Source organism: Corvus kubaryi, unplaced genomic scaffold (assembly GCF_017639235.1).
Source record: "Corvus kubaryi isolate FWS band 111438036 unplaced genomic scaffold, C.kubaryi_AGA036_p1.0 138, whole genome shotgun sequence".
In the NCBI taxonomy this organism is placed as follows: Eukaryota; Metazoa; Chordata; class Aves; order Passeriformes; family Corvidae; genus Corvus; species Corvus kubaryi.
Window position 1 is genome coordinate 7287641 of NW_024580672.1, and position 14687 is coordinate 7302327.

A 14687-nucleotide genomic window follows, 5' to 3' on the forward strand; every position below is an offset into this window, starting at 1 on the left:
CTTTTTTAATGAGGGGTTGGGATCTTTTCCTTAACCCCGCCCACAGCCCCGCCCGAGCTCCGCCCGTAGCTCCGCCCGCAGCTCCGCCGCGCTCCCGCGGCCCCTTGCGGCCTCCCCGCGAGCGGCAGCGCCGCCCAGCGCCCACACGGCACCGGACACGCTCCTCGGCTCGAAGCTTCAGCGACGACGAACTACACACAGATTCGCAGCAGCACAGAAAGTCGGTAGGCACGGGTCTGTCACAAGCTTAATAGGTGTTTGGAGGGAAAGAGGGAGCCTAGACTCGATCTTAGAGGTCTTCTCCAACCCTAAATGATTCTACGATTCTAACCTTCCGTTAAATCCTTCTGTTTAGTTATTCTGTATATTCAAGTGCAGGATCTGGATACAAATAAGCGAGATGAAACTCTCCTCCTCGCATGCCAGGTAAGCAGCTTGAACCCTGAGCCCACAGGGATGCTGAGAATTTCAGGATGAAGAGCATGTATTCCTCTTCAGTTTTGATTAAAAACTTTAACCTAAACACAAAATACTTTTCTTAACATAACTTACACATTTTTAAATCAAATTTTTAATCTCCACCTCCCCAACCAAGCTTCACTGAAAACCTCTCCAAGCCAGCAAAAAGCATAACCAAAGGTCACTTGAATTAGTTCAGAACAATGGCTGATGATGGAAAACTGCCAGTGAAGTAAATTGCTAATTCCCAAGTTTTACTTTAACAGGATCTGTTTTCAAAATAATAACCTTCAGGAAAAGATCCTAAAATTCTTTCATTCCGAAGTCGTAACTCAGGAATGAGAAATTGATTTGCATTCTCTGCAACTACAGACATAGCTTCTGGAGGGCTGAGAATGCAATGCAGACACTTCTGCTCAGAAAATAAGACTTAGCCAATCATGTTACAGGTGTGGCTACTGTCCAGCCAACCTTCATAATTTTTTATTTCACTGTTGATTTCAATGATTTTGGTCATGCAAAGTTTTATAAAAATAGGCTGCTGGGGAAGGAAGGCAAGCTCCTGACAGGCAATGCTGCAGCATGAGTTATAAGACAACAAAGGGAGAAGACATTACAAATGCTTTAATTACCAGAAAATCTTCCACCAAGAGCCATTTTACTAGATATCCAAAAAACTATCCCGCCACCAAAGTTTCTCTCTCACATTTTACAGAGTAAATCCACTTGTAACTTCTCATGGTATTAAGGCACTTCTATTTCTTTTGAGGATTTTTTTGTTTGTTTTGGGGGACTTTGGGTTGTTGGTTGTTTTGGGGTTTTTTTGGTATGGCACATTCACCGTAAATAATTGATAGAAAAATTTTATTCCCAAGCTGACAAAACTGTTTCTCTTGCAGGGCCCAAGTAGAGTAGGAGCTCTGTTTTACCACCTCTTCCTATGCTGAGGCACTTCTATACTGCTTGAGTTGATGTATAAAGTTTTATCAGTGTTATCACTGGCCATGGAATCACTAACTAGTGTAAAAATGCTCTGCATGGAGCTAGTGCATTATTCAGTACACTACACTAACATACACACACTACCACCCTTAGGCCTTCTGCAGGAAATGAACACTAAATATAATTGCAGGTGACTACTAAAAAATCCTTGTCACGTTTCAAGCACATGAGGACAAAACCAAGTCTTTTTATCCATGTTATCCCTCATCTGTCTGATTGTTGTAAATCTCTTAAGTCAAGGCCCTGAACTGTGCACTTTTCAGCTGCACACAGCTCTGCGAGTCTGACAATCCATCAGCTGAACAGGGACTACATTCTTCTGTGCTTTCTAGCAGAGTCACTACATGACACCTTCTGCTGGCTGAGACCAAGCCAGCAGAAGGTGTCCCATGCCCTCTGTTAAGCTAGTGCACCTTTATACGGAGGTATGTCCAAAGCTAATGTTCAGCCAACCTTCAACAGCATGTACATACATACCTGTAACACACAGACATCCATAGAACAGGCACTCAGCATTTAAGATCTGCTTAGAAAAATGTACTGTTCATCACTGAATTCTTAATTCATCACAGCTGATTCTTAGTAGACCAAGCTTCTCACTCATCTCTATGTTCAGACTGTCTTATTTTGCACAATTCTTTCCACTGACAGCTCTCCAAGTTTCTGTCACATAGGGCCTGCAACTTTAGTGAGTCAGGGAGAACTAAAGCAGCTCAATTTCCATAACCATCCCTACTCCAGCGAAGCAGAGAACCTCTGTAATAGCTTTTGTATAAAGCTTCCAGTATTCTGGCTTTATTTCCAGGCACACAGGGTGTGCAGCTGACAAAGGTGGCAACATATAGGATTTAATACACTCTACTGCCTTGACTGCACAACTACAGTATTCAGAAAGTCCAGAAAGGTATAGCCTTAGCACATTTTTTATTGAAGGTGGCAAAGGTCAAAAGCAGGTTCATGTGTACTGTGGCAAAGATTAGCTCCCTGCCTTACTGTGTGATTAAGTGCTATTTATGAGATTACCAGACAGTCTGTTAAGAAATCCAATTACCCAAGGTTTAAGAATATGATACAAGCAGCTTCCCACCATGTCAGTGGTTCAAAAGAAGCCTCACCTGGAGGCTTAGAAAATGACTCCATCTTGTGAGTAATTATTTACAATTAGTACCTTACTTAAAAGTCTCAGAGAAATCCACTAGAATAAGAATGGCCTTTTAGGCTTGGGAATAGCTTCTTTCAGGGAAAAAGTAAAATGGAAGTTTACTTAGCTATTTTACTTTTTTCCTGTACTTGTTCTAAGGATGAATAGTTGTGAAAAACAGACTTTGCTTTCTGGATTCTGTCCCAATGATTCCCATGCATTCATGAAACAGAAGTGAAACACCACACCACTTCAAACTCCAGGCAGGTCTTACGTTTATTGAAATAGCTCGAGCTTAATAAACATGATGCATATGGCTCTTGCCATACCACATACCCTCACAACTGTTAGCCACCTTGGATTCCTACAGAAGCTTCCTTTCAGCATAGGTAAAGCAAATCTGGCTGATGCAAATGTAAAGCACACTTAAAGGTGCAGGTAGGAATCACAACCAAAATATCATGAACCACTGAACCACTCTGTCCCTAAACAACACCTGAGAATTCCCTGAGTCTGAATTAGGAATCAAAAAAAAAACCAAAGAAACAAGCCTTAATTTAAAACTTGGGTATATTTCTGCAAATTTTTTTTATTTCTTTTTTATTTTTTTTACAAAATAAGTTTGCCTCAATTTAAAATGCCTTATTTCCTATGACATGTAGAAAGGCTCTTTATCCTGTTGGGATTACTGAATAAATCTGGGTTGAATCCAACTATGGCACAGAAATTATCATCTGGACTGAGGCAACTGACTCTGGAGATTGTTCATTTGGCACAGAACTTTTATGTATCTCGGAGGAGATGAAGTCCTCTGCACAGTCAAAGGAAAGAGCTCCAAAGTCAGGCCCCTGAGACAGATGTGAATCCTCTTCCCCATTAAATGGGGTCTTAGCCTCAGTTTGAAGTAGAAGCTGAGACAAATGGAACTGCTGTTAATACTGTCAGGCTTCTCCAGGTTGTTATTCAGTTCCACACAGTAGTGGGGAATGCCCTATAAGCAGTTAAGAAGTAAACAGATCATCAATGCAGCAGATGATTAAAGGGAAAAGTCCACAGAAATTAAGTCACTCAAGCTGTTGAATTAATGCTTTGGCTCTCACCAGCAATAGACTGGGGGAGCTTGCTTTCTAGTTAGTGGTCAGTGCAAAATACATGTTACATCACTTTCACTGAAAGCCACAACCTATTGACAAAGTTAACTGAAAGTGGTTTTGTTTGAACCATTGCTCTTGTTCCAGGAACCTGCCAGGGCAAATTGCGACCTCTGTCCACAGCTGGTATGTGAAACACTTGAAAAAGGCTTCAGGGACACCATCAAAGCAAGAAAATGCAGCAATGAATCAGTCCCAAAATCAGAGATTTTAACTGACAGTGGTATCTTTGGCTTCACCACAGTTCTTCTGGGCAATATTGAAAAGGAAAGTAATCTGATCTTTTATGTGATGGCTAAAATAACAACACAACAAAAAAATCACTAAGTGCTTTGTAAAGTGCCAGCACCAAATAGGTCACTGCAGTACAAGAAGTACTTCTCAAAGGTACTTAGAAATGGCCACATACTGAGAAATGGCTGTGTTTTGTGCAAAGTGAAATACTTATTGTTTTAAGTGTCAGGCACCTGAGGTGCTGAATGGACTAACTTGTCTAATGTGTCTTTCAGACAGGTCACTAAATTTACATGCTCCTAAATTGACATACTCCTTTTGTGCTAAGTCCTACTGCTGTGTTTTGAGTACCATGTCACTTTGTGCAAAATCAGCAAAATACTGTGAGGAGAGAGAAATAATACTGAGAAAAAAAAAACCAAATATGAATCCAATTCATATTATCCAATTGATAGTAGTCATTGCTGGCATTTTAAAAATGCATCATCCTAAGCAATGTAGCATTATTGCCAGAAAAGTGTATTTTCCAAAAAATGACAAATTCCTGGTGAACTAATACCCTGAACTACTATGTCAGTTTAGAGATAACTTCCTAATCATGTTGATTATTTCATTATACATGCGGTAAGGCGCATCAAGGCCCCAGATAAAATCCAAATGTTCCCACTCCGGAATGTTTTTGTGGTAAACCAGATTGGTGATTTGAGTGAGCAGCATAGCAACATCCTTCGGGTCTGCCAGCCAGTCCTGTCCACCAGTCCACACTGCAGTTGGTACAGTCATCTCTTTTATTTTGTAGAAAGGGGGAGTAGACTGAGGAAAGGGAAAGTGAAAACAAAACCATTAGAAAAAAAAAAATCTTCAGTACGATACTACACTGCAGTGTAACATACTAGCAACTGCAGGAATGTGTCAGATTCTCATTTTCCCTCTTGGGCAGCTAGAGATGAAGTCCTGCCTCAACCAAAAATATAACTGCAAGAGTCCTGCAACACTATAGCATGTGAAGCAGTATGTGGTTTGAGGAGTTTACAAAGACAGCAGGGTAGCAGAATCTCAGAGAATGCACCCAATTCAAGATATTTCAACTCTAATCTAAAGCCAAAAGTGACTGCTACTCTGAAAGTATGATACTGCAATATTTTTCAGTCACTAAGAGAGAAGGGGCAAAATATTTTTGGCATTATACACAGCAATTTAGAAACAAAAATGCATGAGACTAAACAGACTAAATATAAACAATAAGCATGAACTGACAGCCTGTGCCTTATGATGAGAAGTGCAGGGGGATCTCATGATCTAGGCTGGCAGGACTTCCCCTCAAGAAAGAGTGTGCCACCACAGCTTCATATCCAAACATGAGTCCCACACTGAGTTAGGACTACCTCTGAGCTCTACAGTCCCATCTGGTTTCTTTTTGTTGTTTTGGAAAAAGCAGATCTCCTGTCTGGTTATTGTATAACACTAATGCATGCTCTTTAGCATGCAGCATAAATACAGCACCCAGAGAAGTGCCCAAGGACTATTTTCTGTGACACTCTAGAATTATGTATGTTAAAGGTGTCTACCTGGTTGTAGTGAGCCATATTTGCAGTCTTGCTTCCCCAGTCATAAGCTTTGAGTTCCCCAGTCCTCACAGCCTAGAAATAAAAAAATACACATTCAAAGAACACTACTACCACAAGAATTAAAAAGCATCATCATCTGGAGAACTGGCAAGGCAACCTACAGAAAAAACAGTGGAATGCCAAACATTAACAAGGACAACTGTCACTGCTTTGCCCAGTGTCACAGGAATGGAAAACATTAACATTAAATACCATTAGACTTCGTCCCTTAAGATTTCACATTCTCTCATAGCAATGGTAGAAAAGATTAAGGAAAACAGCTTAGTGTATCCAAAGCCAGGATGTGGCAGTTCCATGTTTACTTCTGAAATATTTACCTTGATGTCTAAATGTGCATGAATAAAGCAGGGAGCTTTCTTAGCAAGTCTACTCTGCATGATTCTATTTTTCAGAAACAGAAATTTATATAATAGGGATCTGGAAAAAAAAATCTTTACAAGTTTCTTCCTGAGCCAACACTTGAACAGTTGTGTACAGCAGAACACATTGCTTCTGATTACGTGCCCAAATCCAGCTATGAGATCACAATTAGCACTGACCACTGATTCCATGGCAAATGTCTAATTTGTCAGCCTTTTGACCAAGCTTCAGGCACAACAGCATCAAAGGCATGAAACTGTGCATTGAGATGAGCATCAAAATATACTAATAAAATATAAAATGAAGCCAAACCGAATAGAACAGAAAATCTGCTGCTTTTCACTGGCTAAAACTTGTAATCAAAACAGGGTTTGCTGAAAGGGAAACAAATACTCACTACAGCATCTCTCCAAGGTAAGTAATTCTGCTGTATTTTTTGTTGGTTGAGGTACTTACAACTGGCAAATTTTCAAAGAAATAGGGAAGAGGGGTGAACCAGATTAGTTCCTTATCATGGCAGCAGCTGCAGTAAACAGCTGCCATTCTGACATTTGGCTGTTCCAAATTTCTCTTGGGCTAGGCTGCACATATATTTTGGCATTTTATTTCATTTAAATACCAGACACATCAATATTCTACCAACAAACCAGAGTCATGGGCACTTTAGATTCTGGAAACCTTACCTGGCTCCAGTGGATCATGTTTTGTACAGATGTTCCCGCAGGGCAGTGTGTTGAATACACATCCACTCGGCTCTGCAACAAGATCATTAACATGGTTTACTCCTCATCATAGTGCATCAGTTCTACCCATTGTTGCTTCCTGAACAATTAACAAACTATTCTAATCCTCTTAAAACTATCATAAACAAAAGTTAACTGGAGCCATACATGCAGATAAGAAGTTAAAACTTTTCGGGGATTAATTGCAATGAACAACAGAACACTCAAGCTGAATTTTAAACCTAATAATGGTATCCCTTAAGCATTTTTATATATTCAGTCAATACTGTGTTAGAGTTCACAATAACTTAGCTATTAAAGAAAGTCACTAGAACACACCATATTCAAGTTTCTCTCATTAAAACCGCATAGAAGAAAGAATAGGTTGCCACAAAGGTCATCGAGTATTCTGTGGGTGCAAACATGGGTAGCAAGCCACTTCAGCAAGGAATTCTGAGGGAGGAATTGTTTCTTTCCCAACATGTCCTACAAAATAACAAACACATAGGGCAAAGATGTAATTGCACAGAATGACCTATTTTCAGTTTTTATAAAACAACTCTCTTGAGGTAATTATTTCCATTTGCACTGGTGACAGGTATGTCATATGAAAATCATTGATCTCCTTATCAGTGTTGTCATAGTTACTTCTGCTACAAATGGTGCAGTCCATTAACCCCACAAAATGTATCTGGGAACTGGGAAAATCTTGCAAGAATTTCAAACCTAACCTCAAATTCAAATAAATTTTGAAGTCAATTTACAGGTACACTGTACAGCTTCTTGTCATCAGATTGTTTAAGGCTAAAGTATGTTAAGCCCTGCCTGCTAATGTTAAATGGTTTTGTACTTGCAGCTTCCTCTCTTCAAACTATGAGAGAAAAACAAGATGCATGAGATGTGGTGACCACTTCCTCTTGATGAGTATTTTTAAAATGTTCAAGGATTTAAAAAAAAGTCCCACTGAAAACTTCCTTAAAAGTGACACAGTTCTTTAAATATATGACTGACCCATGGGTTTGTCACTGCCAGGTTGTCCCTGCACTCCAGTTTTTTTGCAAGTCACCATGAGAATCAAGTTCCTCAGCACAACATGAACATCGGCACAGGGCACTGATCAGCTGCTAGTCTTATTAGACGAAGTTCACTGTGCCAGGAATTATTAATGTTGCTTTTATGTTAACTGCCTTTAGAGCAAGGACCTAGTACTACAGACAGACTTTAAATCAGTACAAGCTAGATCAGAAGAGGGTTTATGTCACAGAACAAACAACTCTGTGTGGGAATCTCCATGGGTGGTGGAACGAAAATTGATGGTTAAAAATAGACACACAGCAGGGTGTTCACAATGTCTGACTTCAGGCACTTACTGCAGTCTGCCTCATTCCCCTTGATGTTAATGGGGAAGAGGTAAACTCCTACAGTAGATGATTCACAGCATATAAAAAAAGCTATTGCTCTTAATCACCCTCAGAAGGATCCTCTTCCAATACTAAATGGCTGATTGTGAAACAAATCTGTTAAAGTTCATGACAATTCAGAAGATACGTATTCTGTATAAAGATATTATATGACTCTAAGACACAGTGACTAGTTAATAATATGATTTCTCCAGTTTAAATTCCAGAAACATATAAATGGAAAGCCAATTTCATTCCATCTATTAAGTTGTAATTGTAAAATACTACTTTAAACTGATGCAAATTGTCTCACTAGACAGTAATAAAGCCAGAGAAGACACTGCTGACTTCAACGGCATCATTATGGTAAAACTGACTCAGAATCCTTGTCATATGTTACTCTCTAATCCACAGCTATTAACATTTTCTGCTATGCTATTTTCAGATAGAAAGGGGCATACCTCATTTGGCTTGAAACATTTACACTCAAATACAAACCTTGAGTAGCAGGTCAGGAAACAACCCCAATTTTACCAGAGGGCTAGTGGCAAACTTGACTGTAGCTACTGGTGCCAAGGCAAAGAACATTTTGATTTTCTTAGCCAGCTGTGGCAAAGTTGAAAAAGCAACAAAAGCTGTAAATAATATAAGAATAATTAACAAACCTCACCGACACAAGTTGGATAAGAATTTTACCTGGCAGTCATTCTACAAAAATCCGAGAGAGAGTGTGAAAATGTACTTTTAGATTAATAGTTCAGCTGCAGTATCTATAATTAGGTTAGATAATGTAAATTAACCTAGCTACTACAAAGCCTGAACTAAACACAGTAATTCAGAAGACTTGTCTTCTTCCAAATAGCAATTTAATGCTTACTAACCCAGCTTGCCTACCTCTTTTTACTAGAAGGCCTTACATGCAGCAAAGCATCCTAAAAATAGGAATCTTTAATCTCTGTGTCTGATTAATCTAATTTTATTATGTATAATTCATCGATTTTTTTTAATAGAAGCTGTACTGCCAGCTACCTGTGACTTCAATTTATCATTCCAACAGCTTTCCACTTTTAAATAAACACAGAAAGATTGTCTTTTCATTTTAATGCTGATGAATATTCCAGAAAGCTACTAAAAACCAGAAGCAGGAATTTTCAAGAGCCCTAGTTTTCAATCACTAATCCACATATGTGAAACTTGATACCACTTCAAACACAACATATTCTAACAAATGCATCTCTCCACATACCCATTGTGGTGCCCTGTGAATGGCCAATGTAAAATACTTGTTCCTGGCCAGTTTTCTTCAAAATAAAGTCCACTGAGGCTGGAATGTCATACTTAGCCATTTCATCAAAGCTACAAAGCAAAGACAGAAAGTCAGTTGTGTAAGTAATCAGCAAGGAACAGCTGCACAGAGCTTTCCTGCACAGATCAGTTGTGTGGACATAAAGAAAAGCTTCCTTTGCATGAAACAGAACACTGATGATTGAGTTTTCACTTTTCTACTGACCACCTATGAGTTTCAGCACACTATACTGACCTCAAAACTCCCCTCTACTGTCCATACATGTGTGACAACACATGTGACTAGAAAAAATATCCTGCCAGTCCACAATGTGACTGTGGATAGAAAAATCAGGATACCTGAAAACCCAGAATTCTTCCTCCTTCACTGTGAAGTGTATGTGTTTCCTGGACCAGGTGTTCCCTCTGCTGTTTCCCAGCCACACATCATAGCCAGCATCTGCCAGCATAAAGCCAAGGCTGTTGTAATCCAAGTTTGTGATCCAGTTGCTGGCATCTGCAAGCAAACCATGCTGCAGAAACACAACAGGCCTTGGACCTGAAAAAGAAAGCACTTATGATAGATTCCTGTTCATTTCGCATTGCACACCTAAGAATAATTCAAATGAGCTATTGAAAGTCTGTTTTAGATTTGCACTTGAGTATTTAATCTACTTGACTTAATCTACTAAGACTAGCAATTTGTATAATGGTCATAGTGCCATGAAATCACATGCTTTTTCACAAAAAGCTACTTTTTATCATTAAGAATTTTAAACTAGAAACTTCTTAGTTTCATAACTTGAAGCTCAAAACACACTAAAAGCATGTAACAGATGAACACAAGAAAAGCAGCAGCTACAAGAAAAGCACAGGTAGTCCTTTCAACTGTTCCAAGCTCACAAAGACTCAGAAAAGTGGCCCAAACTTGGTGGCAGTTTTAATACTTATGAACCTTGCCCTGCCCTCAAACCTGGGGAAGGCATTCCCTCATATGTGCTACTGAGGTCTTTGTTTTCCAGTCAAAGCAATGTCAAACTACTGTGCTGAGCTGTGGAAAGCTCTGCAAATGGTACTGATGTTATCTCTGTGCAACTCCTTTCCATCACCAAACCTCTGGCAGAACTTCAAGAGCAATACAGCAGCCAACAAAGGAATCTGTGTTTCAAAGGACTTTCTCCCTTTAATTTAAGTAGTTATAAGAACCACAGTTAAGACTCAGATAGAACTTAGGAAGACTCTCTTGACTTCCCCATCCCAAAAAGGGAAATTGCACCTTTATGTGGAATACAGATTTAAAAATGGAAGGTTCCTGCTTCTACACAGAGAAAAAAATTAACATCTAATCCCTTAGGGGAATCAAGGCCTTCAGAAACTACAAAGAACTGTCTCTGGTTCTCACAGTAGCACAGGTGTTTTGGGTTTTACTTCTGCTCTAATAACTGAAAACCGGTAACATGATAACGAGCTCAATGCCAGAGATTACTCAGGAATTTACCTCCTCCAGTGACACATCAGTCTGCTACGATACAGACTCACACAGCACTTCCTCCATTGATAACTTAGACTTGGATCTTTCAGCAGAAACAGATAAATTACAACTTTCAGTCACCCATATCGTCCATCACAGCTCATGTCCATAAATGTTTGCTGCAAGTTTCAAATTCCAAATTAACAATATTCCCCTTCTCTGGAAATCTTTATACTTGTAGTAAGGAACCTTTTGAGTGCCTGCTTTTCCCATTTTGTTTAAAAATCCACATGGCATACTGTCCAGGCAAGCAGAGCAAGTAGCCAGCAGTGCCCAGCTCAGTTCAACATAACTGTTTACTCTGTTGCACCGATAATTTATTGTCTTATAAGCAGGATTTTCAAGCCTAACACTGAATTTATTTTCAGTAATGTTCCACTTACCACTGATATCTTCTTCCCTTTTACTAAACTCAGATTAACCAACTTCTGAATTTTTGAGGAACAGGATCTCCTGAAGCTCCCGTTTCGTAACACTGGAAGGGGAAAACTGTTAAACTGCCTTAATTCTTTAATTCTGTTCTCATGTTAACCTCCAATTTCTGCCAGTTCCTTTTTCACTTTACCAAGTAGTCACCAGACCTCCACGTGAATTGCACAATCATATGACAAACTGACTTAGATAATAATAATGACTTTCTATCACCTGTGATCCCAAAAACCCCAGAGGGGGAATAAAAAAGCTAGGTCCTTAAATTACCCTTTCTGCATAGAGCATTTTGTTCTCTTCACTACAAACCCAAGAAGGTGAAGACAGACTTACTTCCACACCCTTCTTACCCATGCTATGCAGTGGTTTTAAGGGGGTTTTTAGTAGTAAAACCAAAAATCTTTTTTTTTTTTTCTGAAGAACTGTGTGTTTTGTTCCAAAACATCATGTGATACATAATTCCAAGGAATACTATTCACATTATGCAGGTATTGCAAAAGAAAATACAGCATATATACGCTAAGTCAGCAGTAACACACCATTGGTATCTTTCCGAGAAAAGATACCAAGTCTATAAAAACTGAAGATCAACATGAACTTTGAAATCTTCATTCTCCCGGGAGCTCATACTTCCACAAATGTGGTCAGTAATCCTTGTTTTTTAAAATTAAAGCACTCTGAAAAACATGAACTTGGGGTCGAGGGTGTGGTAAGGGGTATGTGCAGAATTCCCAGACGTCAGGAAACTTCTGTGTACTTATGTCATCAATGAAGGATTCAACAAAATCAGCAGGTACAAGGGCAGCCTTTTTACTGAGGGTTTCTCTGAAATCAAATACAAAGACACCTGCCAGTTTTGACGGGGCTCTCCATGCACTGATCTTTACATGCTCCTTGTAAAGACAACAGACAGTGCAAACATCCTAACTCATACAAAATCCACAGATAAGCTCAGGAAGGCTGTTGCTTGGCCTTTGACAGGGGAGAGGGTTTTTCCACAGGTCTCGTTCACACCCAAGGCTATAGCACAATGATAAATTTCTTCTGTGAGCTTCATGTTTTTACCTGTAATGCTAGGATTTTTTCAGTCCAAAGTTTTCTGAGGCAGTCCTTAGAATATGTAATCTCTATGCAAATGGGCTGCTGTTATATGAATGTCTGTAGGAACTCGGGATGGTGGCAAGACTAATAACAAATTCAGCCACTGCACATACACTGTTAATTCCATATTCACTGTACAAGGATAGCCAGTCAAAAGGTACGTGTGTCCCCTCTTCCACATCAATCTGTCTCATTTTTAAAGCACCTAGCATTCAACCCTTTTAAGTTTGAGCTTACATTCTCCCTATTCTCTCTCTCCCCCACTGCCTCACCTGCACACCCCCTGCGTCTCCTCCATGGTCTAAACCACAGTAGTCTTTAATCTTTTTCTGGATTATTACAGGAACAAAAGTTTTATAAACCAAAGAGAGCTTTTCTCATTTTCATTCTTTCTTTTTCCAAACAGACATAAATCTTACCTTTGCTTCCTTCACGGCCTTTTCTTCCATAAGGTATTCTGTTAATGGAAAGTATATACCCATCCTCTGTTGTTACTTCATATTCCTCACTAGGGTATCCTCTGAAGGTAATAATTTCACTCTGAGGAGAGAAAAGAAACCAACTTGGAACCAGACTGTCAGGCTCCTCAGTCCAGGAACATAGGCAAAGTACCCTGAGTTTCTTCTAAAGGCTGGAATGTGGAATTAAAGGGTGTGGTAGTAATGTACCATCTGTCTATCAGGCAGATTTTCTTAATAAGACATCCCAGTACAGACTCAGGTACTAGCCAGATTGAATCCTAGGAATCTACAAGGACTCCCTGCACTGTCCCAGCCACATGGTGCTTACAGAGAGAAAGAAGATGAAGTGTTGGAAAGGAGATTATGGTAAGAGGGCAAAACACCAAGACGCAGATCAGGCAGACAAAAATTGAAACTGTCTGCTCTCAAGAAAACAAGTAATGAGCAAGTGAGGACAGAATAAAGTCACTGGCACCACTGCAGGATATGGAAGGAGAGAAGGATGTGCCATTTCTTACCTTTCTCCTCAAACCTTATGCCCAGTGCAGAGTTTTTAAGTGACTTAGCTGTCAAAGCAAACAGGAAAATAATAATAAAGATCCCTTCACCTGTTTAATGCTATGATTTCATTATTAGGTTTAATCTTCCATCTCTTATGGCTTGGGCTTTATGTTATTTTATTTTGATGAAACTCCACTAGGGCAGTGAACTTGCTATGTCATTGATTTTATAACCCCAACCATGCCTTGAGAAAATCTAAAGAAATGCAAGACATGATCAGAGTTCTTCTCTTAGACTGCTGGGCAAGGAAGAGGAGGAGAATTTAATTAAGCATGCTATTTCGTTTAATTATTCACAGTGACATTAACATTCCAAAATTATTTTAAGGCTGAGGACTACTCCAATGCTATTAGCCTTAGAGTAAATTACTATTTAGTCCTTGAAACTGTATTTACATGATCCAAGCACTTCTATTCTTATACACCTTAAGCATTTCTATCTTGAAGCATCTTCTCACACGTGTGAAAAACTGGCACAGTTTAGATAGGGTGAGGAAAGAGCAACTAATACCAGTTACCAACAGGAAATATTTCAGGAGTTAGCTACTGCAGCAGAAGGAGAATAAAGTTAAGAGAGTAAATCCCAAATGGGAAGAAAAGCAGCCGTGGGTAAGAACACAGGAGCATGGTGCTAGGAGCTTCACAAAGACCCGCTTTTCTAGCGGTTCCGACAGACTGCCGCAAAAAACCGCTAGCAAAAATCCACAGGTGCGGGTCAGAAAAAATGTGAGAGAAAGATCAGCTGTAGGCAACAGCGGACCAAGAAGGACCTGGAAAGAGGAGTAGAGAAAGAGGACGTGTAAGCCTCGGGTGTGAGCGGCTGCAGCAGCGGGCTGCCCGCTGGCAGGTGGCTGAAGCCGCCGGGGCTCTCACGGCCTCCCCCCACCCCGCTCCTCGCCCCGGTCCGGCCCGCGGCCACACCGCAGACAAAGCTCGGGCACTCTTCCCCGCGGCCGCGCCACTCACGATGTTCATGTTCGTCTCGGGGTCCACATTCCTCCTCCCTGCGGCGAATGCGCCCGAGCCGGCGATGCTCTGCAGCAGGAGAGCAGCGACCACCAGGCCCCGCATCCTGGTCCTGCAAGAAGGAGCCGGGACACCGCGGCGAAGCAGAACCCGGCGCTGCGGCGGCTGCGAGCCGGCCCGGTCGAGGCTTTTGTGCCGCCCCTCCGTGACAGGGGAGGGGGCAGCGGCGTGGCCGGGCCGGGCCGGGCCGGGCGTGCC

At 40.5% G+C, this 14687-nt stretch overlaps 1 protein-coding gene across 2 annotated transcripts; it reads right to left on the reverse strand.

Moving 5' to 3' along the window:
* Nucleotides 1-235: 235 nt before the first annotated feature.
* Nucleotides 236-14687, reverse strand: LIPA (lipase A, lysosomal acid type). 2 transcript variants are annotated; one of them, XM_042018923.1, is made up of 9 exons: nt 14430-14687; nt 12862-12982; nt 9742-9940; nt 9344-9453; nt 8596-8732; nt 7037-7183; nt 6659-6730; nt 5556-5627; nt 236-518 (listed from the first exon to the last, which is right to left on the reverse strand). In XM_042018923.1, the coding sequence occupies exons 1-9, from the start codon at nt 14532-14534 to the stop codon at nt 495-497; spliced, it is 987 nt and encodes a 328-aa protein (XP_041874857.1). In that variant the 5' UTR covers nt 14535-14687; the 3' UTR covers nt 236-494. The 2 variants fall into 2 exon arrangements, with proteins under 2 accessions (XP_041874857.1, XP_041874856.1); XM_042018922.1 differs by lacking the exon at nt 236-518 and adding an exon at nt 2861-4800.